This window comes from Drosophila kikkawai, chromosome X, assembly GCF_030179895.1.
Source record: "Drosophila kikkawai strain 14028-0561.14 chromosome X, DkikHiC1v2, whole genome shotgun sequence".
NCBI classification, from domain to species: Eukaryota; Metazoa; Arthropoda; class Insecta; order Diptera; family Drosophilidae; genus Drosophila; species Drosophila kikkawai.
Window position 1 is genome coordinate 23,505,864 of NC_091733.1, and position 23,872 is coordinate 23,529,735.

The 23,872-nt window shown below is 41.3% G+C and overlaps 5 protein-coding genes across 10 annotated transcripts in view; 2 read left to right on the top strand and 3 right to left on the bottom strand.

Moving 5' to 3' along the window:
• Moe (moesin) overlaps positions 1-11,822 on the bottom strand; it is a 33,503-nt gene extending 21,681 nt beyond the window's left edge. The window contains exon 1 of one of the 5 annotated variants that reach the window (XM_070288000.1): positions 11,666-11,822. The gene's annotated coding sequence lies outside the window, so the exon portion shown is untranslated. Of the gene's footprint in view, positions 1-2,213; positions 2,494-11,348; positions 11,393-11,665 lie in introns of those variants that run through there. The other 4 variants (XM_070288002.1, XM_070288001.1, XM_041774883.2 and 1 more) reach the window with 4 other exon arrangements.
• Positions 11,823-12,194: 372 nt separating this feature from the next.
• On the bottom strand, positions 12,195-13,696 carry Uros1 (Uroporphyrinogen III synthase 1). The gene has a single exon (XM_017167353.2). It carries the CDS (start codon positions 13,440-13,442, stop codon positions 12,609-12,611), a length of 834 nt encoding a protein of 277 aa, XP_017022842.1. The 5' UTR covers positions 13,443-13,696; the 3' UTR covers positions 12,195-12,608.
• Positions 13,697-13,895: 199 nt separating this feature from the next.
• On the top strand, positions 13,896-19,260 carry LOC108075198 (RRP12-like protein). Its single transcript, XM_017167534.2, has 10 exons — positions 13,896-14,140; positions 14,210-14,757; positions 14,815-15,752; positions 15,813-16,688; positions 16,809-16,943; positions 17,046-17,478; positions 17,543-17,808; positions 18,074-18,267; positions 18,333-18,897; positions 18,968-19,260. The coding sequence occupies exons 1-10, from the start codon at positions 13,999-14,001 to the stop codon at positions 19,074-19,076; spliced, it is 4,206 nt and encodes a 1,401-aa protein (XP_017023023.1). The 5' UTR covers positions 13,896-13,998; the 3' UTR covers positions 19,077-19,260.
• A 342-nt stretch (positions 19,261-19,602) lies between these two features.
• saturn lies at positions 19,603-21,635 on the top strand. Its single transcript, XM_017167535.3, has 2 exons — positions 19,603-19,922; positions 19,995-21,635. Exons 1-2 carry the CDS (start codon positions 19,713-19,715, stop codon positions 21,510-21,512), a joined length of 1,728 nt encoding a protein of 575 aa, XP_017023024.2. The 5' UTR covers positions 19,603-19,712; the 3' UTR covers positions 21,513-21,635.
• Positions 21,636-21,860: 225 nt separating this feature from the next.
• On the bottom strand, positions 21,861-23,861 carry Tango2 (transport and golgi organization 2). 2 transcript variants are annotated; one of them, XM_017167536.3, is made up of 4 exons: positions 23,318-23,861; positions 23,122-23,244; positions 22,719-22,986; positions 21,861-22,429 (listed from the first exon to the last, which is right to left on the bottom strand). In XM_017167536.3, the coding sequence occupies exons 1-4, from the start codon at positions 23,457-23,459 to the stop codon at positions 21,979-21,981; spliced, it is 984 nt and encodes a 327-aa protein (XP_017023025.1). In that variant the 5' UTR covers positions 23,460-23,861; the 3' UTR covers positions 21,861-21,978. The 2 variants fall into 2 exon arrangements, with proteins under 2 accessions (XP_017023025.1, XP_017023026.1); XM_017167537.3 differs by having other exon boundaries at positions 22,719-22,848; positions 23,318-23,850.
• Between the last annotated feature and the right edge of the window lie 11 nt (positions 23,862-23,872).

Sequence of the window (23,872 nt, forward strand, 5' to 3'; positions counted from 1 at the left end):
ACCTGGGTGCGGCTACAAAATTAACAACTTTTGGAGGCTGAGAAAAACAACAAAAGAAAGCTGCGGAATTTTAGCAATGCGGCCAATGATCTCGCCCAGCTTCTCCTCCTCCCACCGCCCACTACAAAGCCACTTTCCTCTTGGCTACAAAAAATTTAAAAATAACGTGATCACTCAACAGGTGGCCTTTGCATTTCAGGTGTTTTTTTTTTAAAGCCACTAAACAAGTTTGCAACTCTTTGAATCAAGTATTTCCACGGTAATTTGTCATTTTAAATAGTTGTATCCGATTAGGCCTTAGTTGGTTGTAAATTTAAATTGAATTTAAACTTGAACTTGGGTTTTAGAGATTTAAAAAAAAAATATTCTGTAGTTACTACTTCAATATATTATTTTTAACTTTATTTTATTAAAAATATAAATAATGATTTCTATATCTTTTCTTTTCAAAGCACGCGCACGCGGTCAGCTTCAGGGTAATTTGCCTCAAGTGTACATATATATAGATAAAAGTAAGCTTATGCACCTGATAAAACATTTCATTTATTTGCACAGACACACACACACATCACCTTCAAAGGCAATTGCAGAAAGAAAGAAAAAAATTGCTAAATGAAATGATGAAAATGTACGTTAATATACACTACTCTGCTATTATTTGAGAAATTAAAAAGCGAATTTAAATGCATTGAGACACGCGCGCAGTGGCAGAGAGCAACTTAGCGATCGCATGCCATCCCCTCCCCTTTCCAGCCCACATTTCAGCACCATAAAAAAAAGAAGAAAAAAAACTTCGAGGCATCATAATTAAGATTTTTATAGCCTCAATTTAAACGCTGTCTGATATACAACAACAAAATAAGCCAAGAAAAATGCTCAGCATTTATTTTCCTTTAGGTATTTGACATAAAAATTCCTAGAGTTCAACTTTAAATTTTGGACTTTGGTTGAAACATAATGGACCTATTATAATCAAGGTTGGGGGTAAATGTAAATGTTTAGCTATTAAAAATATATGCAATTTATTTAATTTTAAAAAATTTGATAACCTTTTTGTAGAGATTAATGGACTTTTAATCAATTAATCCTTAAAAAAGCATCAGAAACATCGATTGTTTGTTAAATTTCGAATACTTGTATTTATATATTTATAAATAAATAAGTTTGTATTTTTTCAAAAGTTAAAATCTGCAAATTCAAAGACATTTTGAAACAAGGAAACCCCGTCTATATACCTATCATAATCGATTCCCCTAAACCACCAATCGATTTGGACATATCCGACATGACTATTTCTGGTTAAAACAAAAACTTATGCAAGAGGAAGTGTGTGGTCCCCCCGATCGACTTCCACTTGCAACTAATTTGGCATGGATTGGATTTCACGACAGTCCCGTAGTGTCCAGTTTAATGCCCATATATAGTCGGCTGGCTGGATCTCTTTTTCCTGCCGATTTTTACATTTTTAATCGCCATCACAGCAAATAGCGGTAGACAGTAGGCACTGCATTTTCCAGTTAGTTTCAGTTTTGGTCATGGTTTTGGCCATTTCCACTGTGTCTCGTCCACCTGTCTTTTCAACTTGTTTTATGACGAGGGCGCTGCCAACGCGGTGGGGAGGTAGGAAGGGTGTTAAACTGTGTGTGGCACTTGGATGCCACTGACATCACAGTGATTATTACCATAAGATGGTTTTCACAAAGGAAAACCATTACTTAATTTCAGTGAAATTTTTGAAAAATTAACCATTAAATACATGATTAATTATAATAAGACAATTTTAAAGAAAAATGTCTCAAACACTTATTATTTATTTAATTAAGGTCTCTGCATTTCACCGAATTTCAACTTGGGAATTCTAAGTGCAATTTTTATTGTAATGTTAAACAAGAAGGCAAGAATATAATTTCCCTCTTTCATTTGGTATTGGAATTTTTAAAGATTTTTGTCCGCCTTTTTCGAGGCATCACTGTACTTGCTGGTCAGAGATTTTGCTGCTTCTCTGGCGTTTTGTTGCTGCTTTTTAGAAAGTATGTCAATTTAGAAAAGCCGTTGACTGTCGTCCACCTCTGTCCACTCACACTAACACACACACTCGCAGCACTCACACTCACGCATCACTGCTGGGCAAACACACACACACACCTGCAGTCAGGTGCGCTTAAGTTAAGTAGAAGAAAATGACTTTAAATGAAAAATGGTTAAATACCAACCGCAGTTTCTTGTTTTTGTTGTTGCCGCCGCTTCTTCTGCTGCTGCTTCTTCTTCTTCTTGGATCAACACTGAAGAACACACGAAAAAAAAGTGTCGAAAATTGCAGGGAACGACCAGGAGAGTGGGAGAGAGAGTGCAAGTCACAATAATAACAATAACAACAAGAGCATAACCACAAACACACACAACGGTATCAGGGAGTCGGTATCGGTATATCGCTATCGGTATCGGTGAGAGAGAACGAATTACGTCTGCTTGAAACGAGCGCGCCGTCGCGACTGTCTCTATTTTTTTGCAGCCGAGCTGAGCTGCTGCGTCGCTGCCGCTGCTGTTGCTGCTGCTGCTTTGGCGCTTTGTGCAGTGAGAGTGAGAGAGAGAGCAGAAGAGTGCACAGTGGTCAAAAATACAGAGTCTTCAATTGCTTCGTTTTTTATTCTAAGAAGCAACTGCCTTTAAATGGTAAATTTATTTATAATTTAAATAAAACAAATAATTATATTAGAGAGGCAAGATAACAATTTTATTTTATTAATTTTATTATTTAGTTAAAACATTTCTTAGAAATATTTCAAGCAACAGGTTTTTTTGTGCACTTATTCGAGCAAGTTTAACCACTGTGCTCTGGAGAATGAATGAGCTGGAGAGAGCAACGGAAGAGGGAGCTTTGGCTTTTGGAGCCTACTTTATTCGCTCCCTCTCACCCAGTCACTCTGCCCGCGTAAGCAAGTTAAGCTAAATTTTATAATAATACAGCAACAACAAACAAGTGAGAACGCTATTTTCAAAAGACTCAACTTTAAAATGCTTCTTGAAAATAAAATATGACTCAAATTTAAGCGGGTTTATATGAATTCTTTAGTAACAGATAAAGATAAACATTATGGTTTATATTTAAAAACCAACATACAAAGTTTCTAATATTCAGATATTATAGTTGCCCAAACCACACTAGTTTAAGATCCTAATATATCCTAGGGCTAACATTTATATTTTACTTTATGAATGAATATGTTTTATTGGTTAGATTAATACTCGTTTTATACTCGAATAAGACCCCTCAATATACCCCAAAACTCCTAAGATTTCCTAAGTATACCACTGAGAGAAGAGTAAGACGTGGAGTGTCGAGTGGAGCTTAAAGATAGCACAGGAAATAATATCTCACATACAAACACACGCCTAACCTAACCTATGCACATGCGGTTTTATTGGTTACCCATTAAAATCACGGCAGTATTGCATTTTGGCACCCAGCTTAACGCATTTAATTATAAGTAATTAATTTTATTAGTTTTTTATTTTAGGGAGTAAAATAAAGTATGTTCTGACCCTGTATAATTGATCAATATAACCAGACGAGGCGATCTAGCCATGGTTCTAATTATGCAAATTACGACTTTGCATTTCTTTAAAACCTATGTATCTGTATTTAGTTTTTATCTGCAGAACTATCTTAAATTTGATTGTTTTAATTATTAAATACAAAAATATCCATTATATTACTCAATTTTGCAACAAGAACTCAAGTGAATCAACCAATTCCGAGTGTATTCCATGATATCCACCTGCAAATCAGACCAGTCAAATACAACAGGTGCTGTTAGTTGCATTGTTTTGCCATTTGCAGGTTACTTCCAAGATATAGTAAGCTGATAACACGCAATATAAACGGAAATAGGAGCATGCATAGGCACCTAATGCTTGGAAGTTGGCAAACATCTTCTTGCCAGAGGCAGACGCTGCCGCCGCCGCCTCGAATTCTCGAGAACTTTGTAACTGATATCAAGAGAGTCGGACGGAGACCTTGGGTCGCAACATTCCAACATAAGTACGTACATGTTAGTAAAGCCCAAAGTGCGATATGAGCATATCGTCAATAACGTCGCACACACCGAGGGCTTAGCCAAGTACAGTGAACCCCGCCACTTCTTCTCACTTTACATTTTTAAACCTTCAACTAGGGAGAAATATGCTGCAAGTTGGCAAAAGGTTGTTGAAAGTCTGATAAAATACATAGATAATATAATGCATTAATTTACGCAAGCCTAAAGCTGGGTTGTCATGCAGAATATCTTCTTGAATGGTTCAGACAACTTCTATACTTGTAATTCAATTCTAAGCACGTACTCTCCGTAATTGTTGGCTCCTTAAACTTTAACAAAACTAATTATCAGACTGCAGTAGTGTATAATTGCAAACTCCAAGCAAAATCTCTTATGGCGTCATATTCTCTCATTTTTTTTGGGATATCAGCAAATGCTAACAGAGTTAAAATTAGAACATTACGTGATCTCCGAAACGCGAAAAATGCTTGACAAAAAAAATAGTTTATCAATTTGAAAATTGATAAAAAATTAGCAACAAAAACTACGCAAACACACATACATATATGGTATTCTCGTGTTATCATTCGAGCGTAAGCAAACGAAATAAAACAAAAAAGGAGGGTACAACTTAAGCTGCGTCCATAAATGATTAGAAAGAAATGTTTAGCGCAAAAAAAAATGCAATTAATTGGGATCGAGGGTGCCGATGAGAGGTGTTGACTTCTGGAGTGACGCAATCGAAAGACAACAAATAAAAATAACTTTTCAATCATACAAAAATCAATTTGCAAGTTGATTAAAATGAGTATACATTAAAAATATAATAATAAATTAAAAAATAGTATCAAAATATATACAATTATTGCCCAGAAAGCCTACTCACACCCAAAACCCAAGTCATTAAACGATCAACAATGAACAAAAAAAAATGAAATGCTGGGAATAAAAAACATTCCAGAATCTTGTCCCAGGCCGCGATTTCAACAAAACAGGCAACTCCTTGGGTTGGTTTTTATTATAATTTCTGTTGAGCGGTCTGAGCTCTTTCACTTTTAAAAGCACTTAAACAAACACACAAAAAGCAGCAACAGCAGCAGCAGCAAAGATGAAAAGTAAAAGCCCACGCAGAGTGTTGTGCAAGTGAAAAAAAGAGAAAGATAAGATACGAAAAATGGTTAAATGCGAGTGGAGAGCAGAGAATAAAATGGGGAAGTGTAGGGCGGCGACGGCGATCGTCGTCGTCGTCGTCTGGAGGTCGCCGGCAATAAAAATTAACCAACTATCCAGAAAGTGGAGTTTTATCGACTTCAAGATACATGGTAGTTTTGAGATACTTTTTCTTTTAAATTTAAAAAGTTTTAGAATTTATATCCCTCAGATCCTAGAATATTGCCTTTATATAGAAAATACATATTTTTTTAATATTTTTAAAAATTCTTAAATAACAATAAAATATACTCCTAAAGCCCTCATCTAAGTGCATCCCAAAAGTGAAGTTCGAATCTTTGGTAGATCCTGAGATTAAGACACCAATTTTCCATAGCGAACTTCTATTTAACTTTTGGCATTTTTCGTTTGACCCACTAAATTGTTGGGGTCTCCCCTCGATTTTCATCGTCTACGTTCCCACTCTTTTATCATATTCCCCCCTTCCCTAGCCCTATTCGCTCGCTGCTGCAGTCTCTTCTGAGTCATTGCGTTGATTAATTTCTCACGCGTCGCTGCTTTCGGAAAATTGGGTGAAGGGCGGGTTGGAGTGAGTAACACTTGGGAAATTAAAAATTTAAAATTCGAGTTAAAAAAAAAATCTGAGAGTTAAAATATCGTGTTTTCTATACTTTACATTTTCCACCATAATATCTCTCTCATGTCATGTTCTTTAAGCTTCTCTCAGCTTCTTCTCAGTCAAGAAAATGCAAACGAAGGGGAAATAAAAAACTAAAGATAATGCAAAGATAATTTAGTATTTACTGTTGACACACAAAATACAATATTTTACATTTTTAGGGGAGTAAAAAGCTAGAACAATAAATAATGCAAGTCGCATGGTTTGAGAATTATGGTTGGTGATTATGACAAGAAAAAAATTAAATAAAATTAAATAAAATAATTTAATTGTTCATTAATTTTAATTTAATAATAATTTGATTTTTAAATGCAAAAATAATATACATTTGTATTTCCTGTTAATTTTAAAATTATATCTAAATAAAAAAAAAAACCTCCAAATCGTTGAGCGTATAAACATATTTTCCTCCCTTTTTTTTTAAAAAGGGGCGTGGGGCTTACTTTTGATCAGGTGGCAACGCTTGTCAATTTGAAAGCAACGTTTTCCCTATTATATAACGATCATCTCTCTTTTCTCTCCTACTCTCTATCTCTCGCTCTCTACGCGCTTAACTAGTCAAGCATAACAAAACACGAGAAACGCAACAACAACGCCAACTCGTTTTGGTTAATTAACATAAAAAATGGTAAAGAAAATAAAAAAAAACGCCGCACACACTTGTTGCACCAAAAAATAAAATTTAAAAAAAGAGAAAAATAAATAAAATAACGAAAAAAAAAGCCGACGCCTGAGTAAACACGCGAGAGAATTTCCAGAGAGCAAGAGAATTGGAGAAAGATAGGGAGACGGCTAGGGAGAGCGCCAGTGAGTGAGTTCCTTTCTTTTTTGTTGCTGAATTTCAAGTTCGTAGGCAGTGAAAAAAAAAGTTTTTAAAACGGAAAAAATTATTAATATACTTAAAAAATAGTTTATTTATATTTAGAAACATTTTTGAAAATTTATTATAAATAACTTCCCAAAAATAAATTTTTAAAATAAAATAGCACCTCTTGATACGAGGATACTGGCTTTCCTTCCTCGCTCATTTTCCGAACGATCACTGTACTTTGAATAGCATTGGGTGTTCGCCGTTCGTTCTGCTTTTTTTTTTGTGAATAAATAAATACAAAATACAATATAACGAACACGCTCTTGGGGCGGCAAACAGACGCAGCCATGACGTCAGTCGCTTTTAGGTGCCTCTCCGCGCGCATTTTGCCTTTGTTGCTTGTTCGCTGCAAATTTTGTGTATTCAATGTCAAAAACAAAATTAAAAAAAAACACGGCCAAAAGCCATTCCCAATTTCAATTCCCCTACAAAAAAAAAAAACAAAAACCAAAAACAGTAAAAACAAAAAAACAAGCACAGCCAGACATTGTGGGTGCGATTGGGGATGGGAGCCAACTTTTAACGTCGATCTCTGATTTCAAATTTGCAGTAAAAAAAAGGAAACAGTAAATACATAAACTGTACCAGCTTCTGGATGGTCAATAAATAAACTTTAAAAGCCGATTTTTTATGAGATTTTAAAGTTAAACCTTTATTTGATTGTTGCCTTAGAAAAAGTAAACATAAGTACATGAGACGCTGAATCCTCTTTCTACCTATCTTTCTAATGGATTTTTAAATATAATAAAAATATATAAAAAAATATATATAGTCATTAAGAAAATATTCAGAATTAAAGTATTTCGACATGTTCTAAAATTTTATTCAGAAGAATTCTTCCCGTTCTTGATTTATATTGAACAAAGACTAAGTGTTATTCTGTAAACTTAATCCACTTTGGTCTTGATTAATTTATTGATCTTCAACTTAATCCTCACGATACCATCTCAAGGTTTTCGGCACTTTTTTACCTGTCCCATATATTCTGCTGCTCTTCCAGAGAACTTTTGGGGGATGCAAGAGGAGGTAAAAGATGGAGCAATAAAGCCAAGAGAATGGAGGAGAAGACTCCAAGTTGCCGGCCACGCAAATTTCGTGCAAAATGGCAACACTGGGCCGGTGAAACTGGTTTTTTATACTCGCATCTCTCATCTTTAGTTTTTTTTTTGGGTGAGCGCATCTCAGAAGATATGCAAACCAAACGGAGTAGTAGACCACATCATACGTTTCCAGTCAAGTTGGACATATATATTTCTCCAAATATATGGAGATATGTATGTGTAGAAATGTGCTAATTGAGCCAGCAGCAGCGGAGAAAGAGGATGAGTGGGCACATTTCACTGTAGCTGGACCATTTTCCAGGCCATAAATCAAATAATGAATGGCCAAATAACCAGTCCAAGTGCAAAGATATATAAAAGATAGAGAAAGAGAGAGAGAGAGCACGAGATGGATCGAGAGCGAGATGTGTAAATAAAAAGGCGTACAGCATCCGTCGTCAATGGCGAGCAAGAAGCGCGCTAGCCTAGTTATGCCAGATGCGGTAATGGGTGTATTCATGGTATATCGGTTTTACAGGATTTTATTCAGAATGAATTAAAGCTGTCGTAGCTTTGCTTCAAGTGCAGAAACAAACAAAAAGCGCAACAGATTGCAACTGGAGATAGCAAGGTTCGTGACCTCTGTATCTGTGTGTGAGCTTTGTCTCAAGCATCCCTGCTTCATATTTAAATTATACATAAATCACTGGAAATAAAATCTATTAAAAATTTAACTTTTCCCAAAAAATTCTCAGAAAATCTAACCTAATATTCATCTTAATTAATTTGAAATTCTCATAGTAACCAGGGTACTCGCATAGTTCATCACAAAGGCTAATGCAAATTTTTCTATAGCCGATCGTTGGACTCGATCAATTCCCAGCAACTTTTTTCGGCTTATTGAACGGCATTCATTTGAGAAGTGAAGAAGCTGACAACTTTGTCGCTTTCTCAGTGCCACACAAAACCGTTGAACATTGGCTGGGGAATGTGTGAAAGGAGTGGAATGGAGGGGCAGAGCTAAAGCAAGATGCCAAAGCACACAGAGAACAATATATCATCACTATGAAATTGCTACTTGGTACTAGAGAAGAAATACTATTTTAGAATTTAAAATAAAAAAAACGAATTTAATAAAAATTAAATATTAAACATTTTAAAATGTACAAGTAATAACATATTAAAAATATAGTGCAGAAATTAATATACTTATTCTTCTTACTTATATTTCAACCGAAGATATAAGATTCTAGATCCCATATGGGGTTTTGTAATTTCCGCTACAGATACATCAGATCTTTTGACTCACAGTAGATACATATATATGTCGGATCACATGAAACAGGGCCTACTTTATTCCTATGGTCAGAATATGTGAAGCGGAGCCTTTTGAAATACGAAAAGAGCTTGTACTCTATGGTTTCGAAAGGTTATCCTGCCAAACTAACATTTGAAGACACTAGAAGTGTAAGCGAGAGATCGCCGACTGAGGCACTCGTTGGTGGAATCATTTATAAGGCTGTGAGGGTCCAGAGAGACCGTGACGCAAGAGGTGCGTGTGAGCGTTGCAAAGTGTGCAGCAAGAGCCTGTATAAATTGATGAAGAGATGTTGAGTAAGAGTTGTGGTACGAGCAGAGAGATACAGAGATACAGATTTGGTACGAGAAGAGAATGAAGTGGCGAGAAGAAATAAAAGTAAAGCTTATTTGACATGAATAAAACAGATAAAATGAAATGTTAAGTTGAGACCAAAGAGAGAAAAAAGAGAGAATGATAAATGAAAATGACAGTTATGTTTAGAGCTATTAGAAGACACGTCACGCGAGGACGCGTGAATTGTCAGGATGGCCGTGTCGGCGAGTTGGTTGCTAAGTGCAAATTTGGAAAGCTTGTTGCTATGGCAACAGAACTATTCGGCATGCTCAGGTATTGGTAGCCTGTAGGTGTCGCTGGCGCGCAGGCGCAATGACAGTTGAGTCGGTAACAGGAGTGTTACTGAGTGAGGTCTGTTCGTCTGTCGCAACAATAGGAGAGAATGAGAGAGACAGCTTGAGATTGTCTAGGAATGACATCTGAGTGAAAAGTAAGAAAAGGTGAAAGGGCCACAGGAAAAGTGGCGTGATGACAGATTCGATTTGACTGCGCAGGCGAACAGAACTCGCTGGCTCGACTACGGTTAAATTAAATAACGGATATCTCCGACATATACATATATATAATGTACATAGTGGGACTTTGACAATGCATGACAAATCACAAAAGAATACAGCCAGGCCAGCAACAGGCTGAAAAAAGCGCCTGAAAATGCTCTGTTCAATAATAATAAATAATAATATATGTACGGAGGGGGGCGCAGGGCCGAAGGGGGAACTAAAGCAACTGGAAACTCTAACAGCTCTTCGAACCCGTATTAAAAGCGGGCCGTCAGAAAAGATGACAGCGAAGAGATGTTGGTCATAAATACCAAGCTAGAGATGGAGTATAAATTGCAAAATAATAAACTAAAATATTTCATTTCTAAATTAATTGCATAAAAAATTTAAATTTATAAAATATTTAATATTTGTGTACTCAAGTCCATTTCACTACCAAAAATTTTTTATGAATAATAGTTGTATTTAATAGTTAAATTTGAATTAATTAAATACTTAAAAATTAAATTTGCAAAAGTTCTTGAGAAACACTTTACAAATTAAATAATTAACTGCCTTTTAGCTTTTTCCCGCCAACAGCTAGGACGCATCTCCGATCGCCAGTTGATCTGGTAAGAAAAAACCGCGTCACGCACTTCCAACTAGAAGTGTTATATGTTCTAACTGGAAAATGCGACTCCATGCTAATGAGCAATAGGAGAAAGAGTAAGAGAGAGAGAGAGGAAGGGGAGACATTTGACAAAGACGGAAGTGAGCGACTTACGAGACACAAAGACAGAAAGGGAAGAAAAGGAAAGGAGAGGAATGACGGCAAAAGGTAAAAGGTGGCAAGGGAAAACTTTGGAAAAACGGTGGTTGGAGTGGCTGCTGCAATTTTCACACGCCTCACTCACACATACGGCATTTGTGATTTATGGCAGCTGCCGAAAATTTAAAAATTCACTCAAAAAGCCCTAGCTTTGTCTCGCTCTTACGCCAAATTAACTAACCGACTTTTGGTTTGGCTTTCAACTGCACGTGTGTGTGTGTGTTTGAGTGGAATACAGAGCATATGAGAGGGGGTTTCTTTAAAATATTGCCTTAATTTGCAGTATTTATTATTTCTATATTCACTTTTGTGAAATGTGCTTATTTTAACTTATTTTTAAATGCCGGTTAATGACTCACACTTCAGTCTCTATTTCTCTCTTACACACACACACACCAGCACACATAAATGCCGCCACATACCGGTATTTCAGCCTTTGCTTTCTTTACGTTTTACGTTTGCATTTTATATTCCTACACATTTTGTTTTTTGTTTTATTCTTGCTGCAATTTCAGCAACAAAGTTGAGGAAATTATTCACGAAAATTGAGAAAAATTATATGTAAATAACAGAAATTCGCAAAACTCACTCACGCACACACACATACAACTTGCCGTTGTTTTTGTCGCCAGCAAAGCTTAAGAATTTATATTCTCGTAAAAATTGCTTCTCGTTTTCCTCCTTTTAGCACACACACGTATAAAAAAAAGGCAGTTCGTCGCTGTGAAAACGAAACACGAATAAAAAAGCGGGCGACAAAAAAAAAGACGTTCAACGCTCAACTTTTGCCGGCGTGTGGTAGTGTGTGTATGTGTGCGTGTGTGAGAACGTATGCCTGTTTGTGCGTGCGGCTTGTTGCGCTTTTTTTGCTTTTTCGTTAGAGCGTTGGAATTTCCTTGAACTTACGTTTTTTCTCCGTTTCTAAGGTTTAATTCGAAAAGGTCCAGTTGCTTGTCGTCTTGTTTTTGCAGCTTTAAACGTCCTTTGTGGTTTTTTTTCAAAGGAAACGAAATCAAATAAACGCAAAAAAAGAGCGAACCGAACGAAACAAAAACTAGAGCTGGAAAAACGACGATTATTTGGTATTTTCTATGTATCGGAATTTGTTTGATTGCGCTATGGACTATCGAATAACGATAACAGGTCAAGAAGAAACGAGCTTATGTTGATAGTGTCCTTTTGCGGGAAAAACATTTTGATTTAAAATCTAGAAATATAATAAATAACAATTACTTGGCTTATTCTTTTTTTTATATTTTATATATGGTCAACATATTACTGGATTATTTTGGGAATTAAAATTCAAAAACATTGATCTAAACTTAAGAAAATTAAAAAACTCACAAAGTAAATAGCAATCATTGCTCAAGTTTACTTTAGTTTGATCATCTGCCATGCCAACCCTCCCATTTGACCCACAAAGACCACCACCGACTAAATTTAGAAACAATTTTATTCAGCTTGATCGAAAACGTCGCCCGGCATTTGATGCCCGCTAATTTTGTACTCTCGTTCGGAGGTCAATACAAAATAAAAAATAAATAAAATATAGTTTAGTTTAGTCTTTTAGTTTTCCTTTTGTTTGTGTCTTTTTTAGGATTTTCTATTATCTCAGGATTTGAAATAAAAGTGTACTCTCCGCAAAGATTTAATTAAATCAACTACGAATTTTTAAGTTTAAATAGGAAAATCATTTTAGAAATCACTACGATAGCTACAATAAGCCATAGCACTACAAATCTCAAGACTGCTGCTTGTATGTACATCTTGGGCTTTTCGCTAGGGGAGAGTACAAATCCCACTGATGATTCTCCAGATTCTCAACAGACTTAGGGTTACGGGTTGCCACTTAATTGTTATTCTCCAGGGCCGCCATCCTTTCGCGCTCCTTCAGCAGCCGCTCTCTGCTGTCCTGCGGATTGAGCAGCACCTTCACCAGATGCTCCACTGTCGGCCGCTCGGCGGTGCAGTATACTTTGAGGCCCTGCGATTCCAGGGCCCGCCTGGTGCTGGGCCCAATGGCCACCAGCTTCCATTTATCCATCGATTGGTTGTGCGCCTTGAAGTACTCCTGGGCACAGTTGACGCCCGACGGGGAGAAGAAGGCCAGGAACTCCAGGGACTCGCCATAGGTGGCCAGGGCTCGCTCCACATTTGGTCCGAGTTCGGGATGACATCGCGTCTCATACACCTCGCAGGCATCGATGGAGAAGCCATTCTCCGCCAGCTTCGAGAGCAGCGTGTCCGTGGCTAGGTTGCCGCAGGGAAGAAGCAACGGCAGATCCCGGGAACCATCGAAGGTGTCCACAATAAAATCACCGAGAGCCCGCGCATTGCCCGTCTGTTTGCCGTGCGTGAATAGCTGGTCCAAGGTGCTCAGGGCCAGATTGTGGGTCACCTCGCCCACGGCATAGTTATGCAAGAGCTTCCATCCGCCGGGCAGTTCCCCGAGATTCAGGGACTCGCCCACAGCCTCCACGCAGCGCGGCGAGGTGAATATGATGCCGGCATACTTGTCCGGTGTCTGGAGCTTGGCGCGCAGCTCCACCAGGTTCTTGAAGCCGAAACTTAGCGTGGGTATGAACACCGGATTGAAGTCATGCTTCTCCAGCGTTTCCGCATAAACATCACTGCTGTCCGATTCGGATTTGAATATAATCACCGTTCGCTGGCGACTTGTCATTGTTCTGGCCTCGCACTGCACTGCTTCTATTATGGTTGCGATTCTGCCGGATGTGTGTGTGTCGTCTTTGGCCGTCTCGGTTCTTTTTCTGCCTCGTTACTTTCAGACGCCCGCGCCTCCTTGTTTTCTGCGAAAATAATTGCATTTACTTTTAGATTTCCCCGACTTTAGACTCGCACGCACACAAAAACACCAATCAGCTGATGGCTCACACATACACTATTCGATAAAAAAGGTAGTCGATAACAAAAGAAGGAGTATCGAACAGTTACCAATTGCAAAATAACAAAATATTTGTGAGAAAACATGTAAAATATATGTATTTATAATAATAATATCAATAATTTCCAAGCAAAAGCATGGAGCTCAGCTGCTAGCTCAGACACAAACCGATGTCAATCAATCAGCTGTTGCAGCAGGTGTACAAATCGATAAGCGATCAACCCATATGACCTATCGACAGCCGTTTTGGCCACCTCTAACCGCGCACGTGTTGGATTCTTGTTTTGGACAAAAATTGTTGCATTCTCTATTTTGAGCATTTCTCGCGTGGATCATGGGCAAATTCCGTTCAAAGCTGAAGCGCCATGGCAAGGGCAAGACATGGTCCAAGGGCCAGTCGGCGGTCTCCAATCCCGACCAGATGAAGCATCGCCTGAAAGCAAAATCACGCTTCTTTCAGCCCAATCTAAGCCTGGGTGAGTTGCTCTCTATATAAACCTTTTTTATCATATTTTGGTCAATATTTTTTTGTAATTCCCACCTAGCGGCTGCCACGCCCACTGGCCTCACAATGGAGGCGGTGCACAAGCATGAGCAACGACAGGCCTACAATGCTGAAACCACAACCGTCAACGATGTGGCCGGTAGCCTGATGAGCTTCAACCTGAACGATGACGAGGACGAAGGCATGTCCGGTACGGGCACAGCGCCCTCTGGGACCGCCCAGACCTTCAAGACCTTTGCCTCCAATTACACCAGCTGCAGCAACATGAGCTTCAAGAAGCTCTTAACCGGCTTTCGGGCCTCTTCTGATCTGCACAAGGAAATGCTGGCCATACTCAGTGCCCTAACCGAAATCATACGCGAAAAGGGTGGCAGTGAAACGTCCACAGAGTACTTTCTGCTGCTGATGGAACAGATTGAGGCGGCCAAGGAGGAGCGTGACATTATAGCCGGTTTATCGTTGCTTTCCATGGGCATTAAGTCGGTGCCAGCGCCCGTGCTGCGTCGACGCTTTGCCCAGACAGCTGCCACGATGCAGGCCCTGCTCCAGCGATTTATAGAGTCCAGCAATCAGTCGGTCATCCGTTATGTGAGTTTTTAGGGTAACTTTCTCCTTGTCTGGTGGCTAATTCTCATAGATTTACAGATTGTTGGCTGCCTTTCGGTGCTGCTGCGTGCCCAGGAATATGCCACATGGACTTATAGCTCTACGTTCCAGTACTTTGATGCCCTGCTGGCTTTTAGTATTCACTCCAAGCCCAAGATACGCAAGGCCGCCCAGCATGCAGTGGTGTCTGTTATCCATGGCAGTTGCTTCATGCTGCCGCCGGTGAAAGTAAACGAAGATGAAGATGAGGATGTAACGGAGAAGAAGGAGCCACAGCCAGATCAGCCCAAGGTGAAGCATCATCCAGCAAGCAGCCGGGTTACCAAATTCTGTCTTGCCCAATTCAAGCCCGAGGTTTTGGCCAATGCCCAGACCACGGTGCTGTACACACTGGCCTTGCTCAAGGATACACTGTCCGGTTTCCGGACGGAAGATATACGCAATGTGTGCGAGCATTTGCTGTCCATTATGACGGCAGCCAATGTGCTCGTCCGGACCAACTGCTTCCAAGTGCTGCATGGTCTCTTCCTTACCCGCAGTCCCAATTTGAATGCCTCGCTGTGCGCCAAGCTCTTGGCCGCCATCCATGAGTATCGTCCGGATCGCAGCGATGTCCGTCAGATGCTGGCCTGGATCACAGTTTTGAAGGAGGGTCATCTTCATTTGGCCACCCTCCAGCTGGATCTGTGCATGCAGGCTCTGCCGCGTCTCGTTGATGTCTGCACCACCGACTTGTGGCTATCGGATCGCACGGAGCTGGTGGTTGGCGTCTCGAATTGTATCAAGGAGCTGCTTCAGGATTGTGTGGCCAAGGCCTGTGGCTCCACAGAACCGGAGGCAGTGCAGCGGAATCGCCCGAGTGTGGCCAGAATAATTGAGTCCATGCACAAGGTTTTGAATGCTCCGTTCGGTGAGATCTCCAAATATGTGATTCTCATCTTTTCCATTGTCTTTGAGGCGTGTGGCAAGCAATTTGGGTGAGTTTCTGGCTTGGATTAGAGGGAGATAGATAGATAACCATGATTTCTCTTTTCCAGCAAGGAGCTAACACCATCTCTGCTGACCATAGCCAAGCGCTATGACACCCAGAGCAGCCATCGCCTCCAGATCGAGCACACACTGATCAGTGCCATCAAGGCCTTGGGACCGGAACTGGTGCTCACAGCGATACCCCTGGCGGATGCCAAGACCGGCGGCATGCAAATGGAACGCTCTTGGCTATTGCCGCTGCTGCGCGAGGGCGCCAAGGGTGCTAGTTTGCAGTTCTTTTGGGAGAAGATAATACCCCTGGCCAAGGATTGTCATGTAAAGTGGCTGGACAAGACCACGCCCGCCACAGCGCACATCTACGAGCTGCTGTGCTGCCAGCTGTGGGGCCTGTTCCCTGGCTTCTGTCGCCAGCCCCGGGATCCCGAATATCTGCGACACTTGGCTCCCACCTTGGGCAATACCCTCGATCAGAATCCCGAGTTGAGGTCACCCATCTATGATGGTCTGATGGAGCTGCTGGACGAGAGCCAGAGCCCGGAGTGCCATCAGGCAATTGGCATGTTTGCCAAGAATTTCCTTCCCCGCCTGATCAACATTTACATCCAAAAGCCGAAGGGCACCTACGAGGCGGATCTGCGAAAGCGCTGCCTGGAAGTGATACGTTCGTACATTGCCCGTTCGCCCACGGATGTCCAGCTGCAGCTCTTTGAGACCGCCCAGACTCAGTTGGCGGCCACGGCGGTGGCCAGCTTTGAGTACGATGCCATGTTTGATATTAATGCCGCCATTGTGAGGGTGCAAAAGTGCCGCAGCATCGAGACTTACTTTGAGAAGCACATGGCGCCCATTCTGAGGAACGACAAGTCCAAGCTGGTGGCCAAGGATGAGCAGAAGCTGAAGAAGCAGCAGAGGAAGACCTATGAGTGAGTGTTAAGCCAGGGATTTTAGGGTTTTAAAATGGATTTCTCTAGGAAATTTGATGTTTTTATACTTTATTTATATTTAAATTTAAACTTTATGTTTAAATCTTGTAAATATTTTAGACTACTGCGCGAACTGATGACCTCGGAGCAGGCTTCCTGCCAGAAGTTTACCCGCAAGAACAGCCAGGTGCTGCAGCAAATCCTCCTGGAGGCATTCAACACCAGCTGCAGTGTGTGTCAGGCCTCGCGTTTGTAGTAAGTTTGAATATAAACTTTATTTTCCCCTTATATCCCTTTATTTACCCTTTGTTTACCCTTGATTTCCCTTTATATACCATCCATTAATCTCCCCTTTAGCTGCCTTAAATCCCTCCTGGATTGCCGCAATAATCTCGCCTACAATGATCAGCTGGTGATGAAGGCCATTCCCGAGGCCGTGCTCAATTACAAGGAGTTCAGCACACGCAAGGAGTCGGTGGCCGAGCAGCTAATTAAATTCATTGCCCAACTGTATCAGGATGCCGGGAAAATCAATGATTTTGTGGATATTCTAACCGCTGGCTTTACCGGCGATGAATCTTTGGTGACAAACACAATCCTGGCCTTCAGGAGTGTCATCCAGCAGCAGGGCCAGCACCTGACAGTGGCCACCTTGGAGTTTGTGCTGCAACAGGTATCTGTGTTTCTGGTGCAAAAGTCGCGCAATCAATCGGAGGCAGCGGTGGCCTTTCTGATCACCTACATCAAGGTGATGCCCATACCCCTGGTGTCCAATCATCTGGAGACGATTGTAAGTCTTTATAGCTGAAGCTGAGGCTTTAATTTGATATTTTAAATGTTTTCTTCCCCAAAAGATGCGCTCTTTGTCTGCGATGACCAAGGATACGAAGCGTTATTGTCGCATTCAAATTGGGTATTTCCTGAAAAAGCTCTGCAAGCGCTTTACCACCGAGGAGCTGGCACGCTTTGTGCCCGGCGATGATGAGATCACCCATCGCAGGCTCAAGAAGATACGCAAACAAATGCGCAGGGATACGCGCAAGAAGCTGAACGAGGAGGCCCAGGCGGATAGCTCCGATGAAGAGCTTGCCGGTGGCAATTTGGAGCAAAAGAGCTATACGTAAGTGGGTTTAGGGTTAGGAATTTGGGTTTGGGGATTGATATCAGATGGATTTATTGAAATTTAATGATTGGGTTGATATATTGAACGATAATTCATGTGATAATTCAATATTTTATGTGATAAATCGATATTTTATGTTATAAATCCATATATTTTATCTGAAAATTCGATATTTTATGTGATAAATCTATATATTTCATGTGATAAATCGATATTTTATGTGATAAATGTATGTAATATATATTTTTTATCCCTCCCACAGCATTGATGATATTCTGGCTGACTCAGACTCGGATCTGCCCGAGGACGAAATGGATGCGGAGGATGTAGACGGCGGCGTGGCTGGCAAGCGACGCAACAACAAAACCAAGCAGCCCAAAAAGAGCACCTACATACGCGAGGATCCCGACGAGATTGTCGATCTGGCCGATCTCAAGTCCATTGGCAATGTGCTAAGTAAGTTCAAAAGGGGGGGGTTTAACCCTTAATTACTTAATTAATCGAATCTCTCCATCTTGCAGCCAGTGGCTCTGCTGCTCAAACGGTGGCCGCCGCCAAGAGCCTCAAGCAGAAACCTCAGTTGCCCAACGGTGGCTTCAAGACGGCCGACGATGGCCGCCTGATTATCAGCGACAAGGCTCTGCGCGGCCAAGATGCCGCCGGTGACTCCTCGGATGATTCCGATGATGAATCAATGGAGGATGATGCCAAGGAGCCCAAGGCCAAGCGTGGCATGGAGGAGGACTCCAGCGATGAGGAGGAACTGCAGCAGCAATCAGCGGGTGCGGGTGCCAAGCGCAAGCGCAAGGCCAGCGATGCGCTGAGCATGAAATCCGGTAAGACAACAGCCAGTAGTCGTCGTACCACCGCCACCGCCGGTGGTGGCAAGGGCATTCATCGACAGCTGGGAGGAGGAGCTGGAAACACAGATGCCATGTCCATGAAGTCGGGAAAATCGGGTAAATCCATCAGCCGAACAGCGGGCAGTGAATATACCAGCAAAAAGGCCAAGGGAGACATGAAGAAGCGCGGCCAACTAGATCCCTATGCGTACATACCGCTCACCAGGAATACGCTCAACAAGAGGTGGGTCTTTCCAAACCATTTTTATGGTTTAATTTATACAATTTTTTGGGTTCTAATCTTTTTTTGACAGAAAACGTTCAATGAACTCGAGAAAATTCAAGAGCGTTTTGCGTGGAGCTGGCGCCGAGACTGGCGGAGGAGGCGGCGGCGGAGGCCGTGTGTCCAAGAAATACAAATAGGCTGGTGAACCGGGGGTATCATTGGACTTCCAACTAACTGGAGATCATAAAGCTATAGAGATAATAAGAGCCGGATGATAAGCTGATGACTGAGAAGCTGGCGAGACGTTGGATGATTATTTCCGCACCCCTGTTACCTTGCTTACAAAATATATATATAAACAAATATTATATAATTAATGAAGTGGCAGTGATGTATTTAAAATGAAAAGAAAACAATTGTGGTGGCGTTTTTTTAAACGAGGATAACACGGATTGCTCCGAATACAGTGCCTTTGTGTCCTCTCTTTATATTTATGTATAATTTATATTTATATAATTTACATATAATGAAAATTAAGAGGCGGGGGAGAGGTTAATTCGGTGCAAAACGAGCCAACCTTACTTTTTTCTGATTCCTTTTAATTTCAAATATTTTAATAGAAAAGTGAAAACTAAATATTAAAAATTTCAAATTTAAAAGAATCTTAGTAGCCACTGGGAAATAATTTCTGTCTAGCTTTCAAAGCTTTTCAGGTCTATCCTCATTTTTCATTCTCCCTCTGACCAGTTCAGTATTTCCGGAAGTCAAAATAAATAATTTAAAAGTAGTTCAGAAAATTTCCCGTTCAGTTTTCAAAATCAACAAAAAGAAACATGCAGAATAAATTTAGGCAGGATTTCGATCTGGAGACGAACATCAAGCTTAGCTCTCTGTGTTGGCGCTGGCAATCCTTTTGCTGGTTGACCCTCAAGGGTATCGCCATTGGGAGATTCTTGTTGGGAAATCTAGATATGGTTTTAACATTAGTTTGCCCACTTCTACTGATTATTGGGGTATTGACTTTTTGGCGTAACCGAAAGAAGGTAAGTTAAGAGGTTAAATAAATAATTGTAATTATTAATAATACGATTTTGTGATTTTTCTGCCTTGTCAAGCGTGCCTTGCCAGAGGACTCCTTGTCGGAGGCTGTTTTGCCAGAGAAAGTAATGTCAGAAAATGCCTCTTCAGAAAATGCCTCCTCAGAAAATGCCTCGCCAGAAAATGCTTTGCCAGTAATCGAGACTGTATCCTCTGAGGAGCCGCCAGCCGAGCCTCTAGTGACCAAAATTTCCCTTCAGTTAGTTCCCGGGTCTGCAGACACCATCGATCTATGTCCTGTAGATCGAAAAGACTTACCAGTGGAGCCGCAGGAGCCTAAGGAACCGAAACCTACGACTGTGCCTCAGTGTAAACCGACTGGCACCACTCTCAAGGCGTCAAGAACAAGGATTTTAAATTACCAAACTCGTCAAGTGGTAGGCATGATCAAAAAAGATCAACAACAAGCTAAAATCCCAAGGCCAGCTCCATTTAATCGTTTTCCGGTTGTGAAAAAGCCCTCGGTCAGACTGGCTATTACAAAGAGCCCCGTCAAGCTTCCCATAATTAAAGCCTCGATCAGGTCTATTCTAAGCAAGCCACCGGTCAACACTTCTTTTGGAAACCAGGCCAATACCAAGGGACCTGCCAAAAAGACCCCGTTCACCGCTTCTAAAACCAGGGAGCCTGTCAACCGTTTTAGAAACGCTTCCCCTGGAAAACAGGTTTATACCAAGGAATCTGTCAACCCGGCGATGTTGCAGACCCCGGTCAACGCTTCCGTGACCAAGGAACCTGTCAACCGTTTTAGAAACTCTTCCCCTGGAAAACAGGTTTATACCAAGGAATCTGTCAACCCGGCGATGTTGCAGACCACGGTCAACGCTTCCGTGACCAAGGAGCCTGTCAACCGTTTTAGAAACGCTTCCCCTGGAAAACAGGTTTATACCAAGGAATCTGTCAACCCGGCGATGTTGCAGACCCCGGTCAACGCTTCCGTGACCAAGGAGCCTGTCAACCGTTTTAGAAACGCTTCCCCTGGAAAACAGGTTTATACCAAGGAATCTGTCAACCCGGCGATGTTGCAGACCCCGGTCAACGCTTCCGTGACCAAGGAACCTGTCAACCGTTTTAGAAACGCTTCCCTTGTAAACCAGGCTAGGACCAAGGAACCTTTCAACCGTTTTAGAAATCCTTCCCCTGGAAAACAGGCTAATACCAAGGAACCTGTCAACCCTGATATATTGATAACTTCCCCGGTCAACGCTTCCATAACCAGGGAACTGGTCAACCCCCCCGCCAATACCAAGCTCATGGTCAACCCGGTTATAAGGAAACCATTCGTTAAGTCTGCTGGAACTAAGGGCAATGTTAACTCTACTTCAAAACCAGCTCCGGTTAACCAGTCTGGAATTGAGGCTTATGTGAATCCGACTGAGACTAAGGATACCGTCAACCCGGGCACAAACAAACCACCCTTCAAACCCCATCCCCGACGTGGTTTAAGTCAAGGTCCAGACGGATTAAAGGTTCCGCGTCAAGCTGATGCACGCAGTCGTTCGACTAACCGGGAGATCAGAGTCTGGAAGGTTTAGATTTGCCAAAGGGCCTTGGGGTCAGGAGAATCCCTACATTTTTATTTGTATATTACACATTTATACGGCACAGTATTTGTAAAATGGTTTCGAAATAAACGATAAAACTAACTAGAAAACAGATTTCTTGAGGTTCTTATAGTTTCTATTTATTTTCTTTAGTTTTATAAGGCTGGAAAGTAAGATTAAGAAGGAGAACCTAAAGATGCTTCCATAACATTCTAAAGTTGTTGAAAAGTGGCTCGTTTTGCACCGAATTTACCATACCCTTAACGAGGATAACAAAAAATGTATCTATAAAAACACCAGGAACCACTTTCACATTTGCTAAAAAGTATAAATACATAATTTAAAAGTCTTTAATCTATGGCTATTTATTGTTAACGATTTCATCGCGAAATGCCAGAGTCACAAATACAGTTTGGTTGTACAAATATTCCTGATAATTCTCCAAGTCTAAGGCCTCTTAAAAATCCTTAATTATGTGCGTTTTTTGCCACTCGCCCTGAGGATCCACACCGGCCATTGTCTCCTCTATGAAATGCATTTTGTTATCGCTATCCACCAGGATGACGGTGTGGGTGCGACTGCCATAGGCATGATCACCAATGTGGACATTGAGGGCACTCAGGCCCTCGCCCCAGTTGGGTGCCCGCCGCTTGAGCTCCGCATCTGGCCAGAATTTGTGTGCATTTTTGAGCAGCTTCATCAAATGCTCGGCCAGGGTGTCCACACTGGCAGCACCATGCTCCTTGACAATAGCCTCGAACTCCGCCTGGCCGTGTCGCACCTTGGCGAAGGGTGTGTGTGGCAGGCTGTTGCCAAAGCCATAGCACTCGCCATTTTGGTACTCCTCCAGTGTGGGCGGCACATTGCTGAGCAGCTGGACGCGGGCGGCGGGCAGGAGGGAAGAAGGTCTGGGGGTATTAATTATATTTTTTTGTTAATATTTTTTTAATATTTTATTTGATTAAGAACCCCCAAAAATTGATCAAATATATTTAATTTATATTTTTTTATAAAATAAATTCTAAACTGCATTGCTTGTACATTGCAGGCAAAGTGTAAAAGAGAAGGAACCCTCAGAAATGTATGAAATAGATTAAATTTAAATAATTATATTAAATTACAAACAAAACAAAATTATAATTTATAAAAAAAATTAATAATATATAAATAAATATAAGAAGGAGCAACAAATCTCACCCAATTTCGATGGACACAAAATTGAAGGCACTGTATTTGGTGCAGTCCTTGAGCAGCCTTTGATTGTAGCTCTGGATACTGTGCTCCTCGTCGGATTCCGTAACAAAGTCCGCCACGATCATGCCGCGACCTAGCAAGAAATGTTCATTATTTGGATGAACCTTACTGGTGTTGTTGTAGTTGTTGTTGCTGGAGGAGAAGGAGGAGGTGGTGGTGGTGGTGGGGCTGCTGTTGTTGTGATTATGCGGCTGCAAAATGTTCTTGTTCGCTTCAAACAGAAGAAAGAAAGTCGTTTTCGCATTTTGTGAAAGTTTTTGATTAATTCAGGCCAAAAATAAGAGCGAATGAGGGTAGATTGTTAGTAAAGGAGTATGATTTAAATGGTGGATGGAGGGGCTTTTACCAACTGCATCGCGTGGCTTGGGCTCGCCGGTCAAATTGAGCAAAGCGCCCACCTTGAAGACGCCGCCGGAATGGCCAATGGCCAGCCAAGTGCCGCCCTCCCTTCCAGGCTCCAGATCAATGCCTGTCAAAGATATAAAGAGAATAAATGTTAATAAAGCTCTCAAAGAAAGAGAGCGATTGAGTGTTCCACTTACCCCCGTAGACATGACCCGCATTTGCCCACTTGGCTGCCGTCTGAGTAGCCCGGGCAAAGAACTCGTCCCGATTGGAGGCCAGGATCAGCTTGTAGCCACCTGGCAGCGGGCTGGCGTCTGCACAGAAGAATATCACGCACATGGTGGCGTCTAGAAAGGGAATACGCTGCTCCGGATTACTGCGAACGTCTCGAAAGGCGACGACAAACTGTGGACTCCAAAACAAAACAAAAAAAATGGGGAGGAGGGCTTAATCAATGACAGGTCGGTCAGTAGTCTCTTTGTCACTTTGCCTGTTGTTTCTTTTATCACCACAATAATAATACCAGCGCTGATACACAGTCTTATCCGTTGTTTATAAAACAAAACGCCAAGCTAATCTAAATTGCTGCTTTTCGGCGACGATTGAGGGGGGGGACCTGAGGAGGGCGGCGTAACCTAGTTGGGGGGTTCGACCAAAAGAGTTGCGTCTTTTAATTTATTTCAACAGTCGCTTATTTTTGTATTGTTTTGTTTTTTTTATTTTATATTTTTCTTATTTTCTTGGATTTGCCA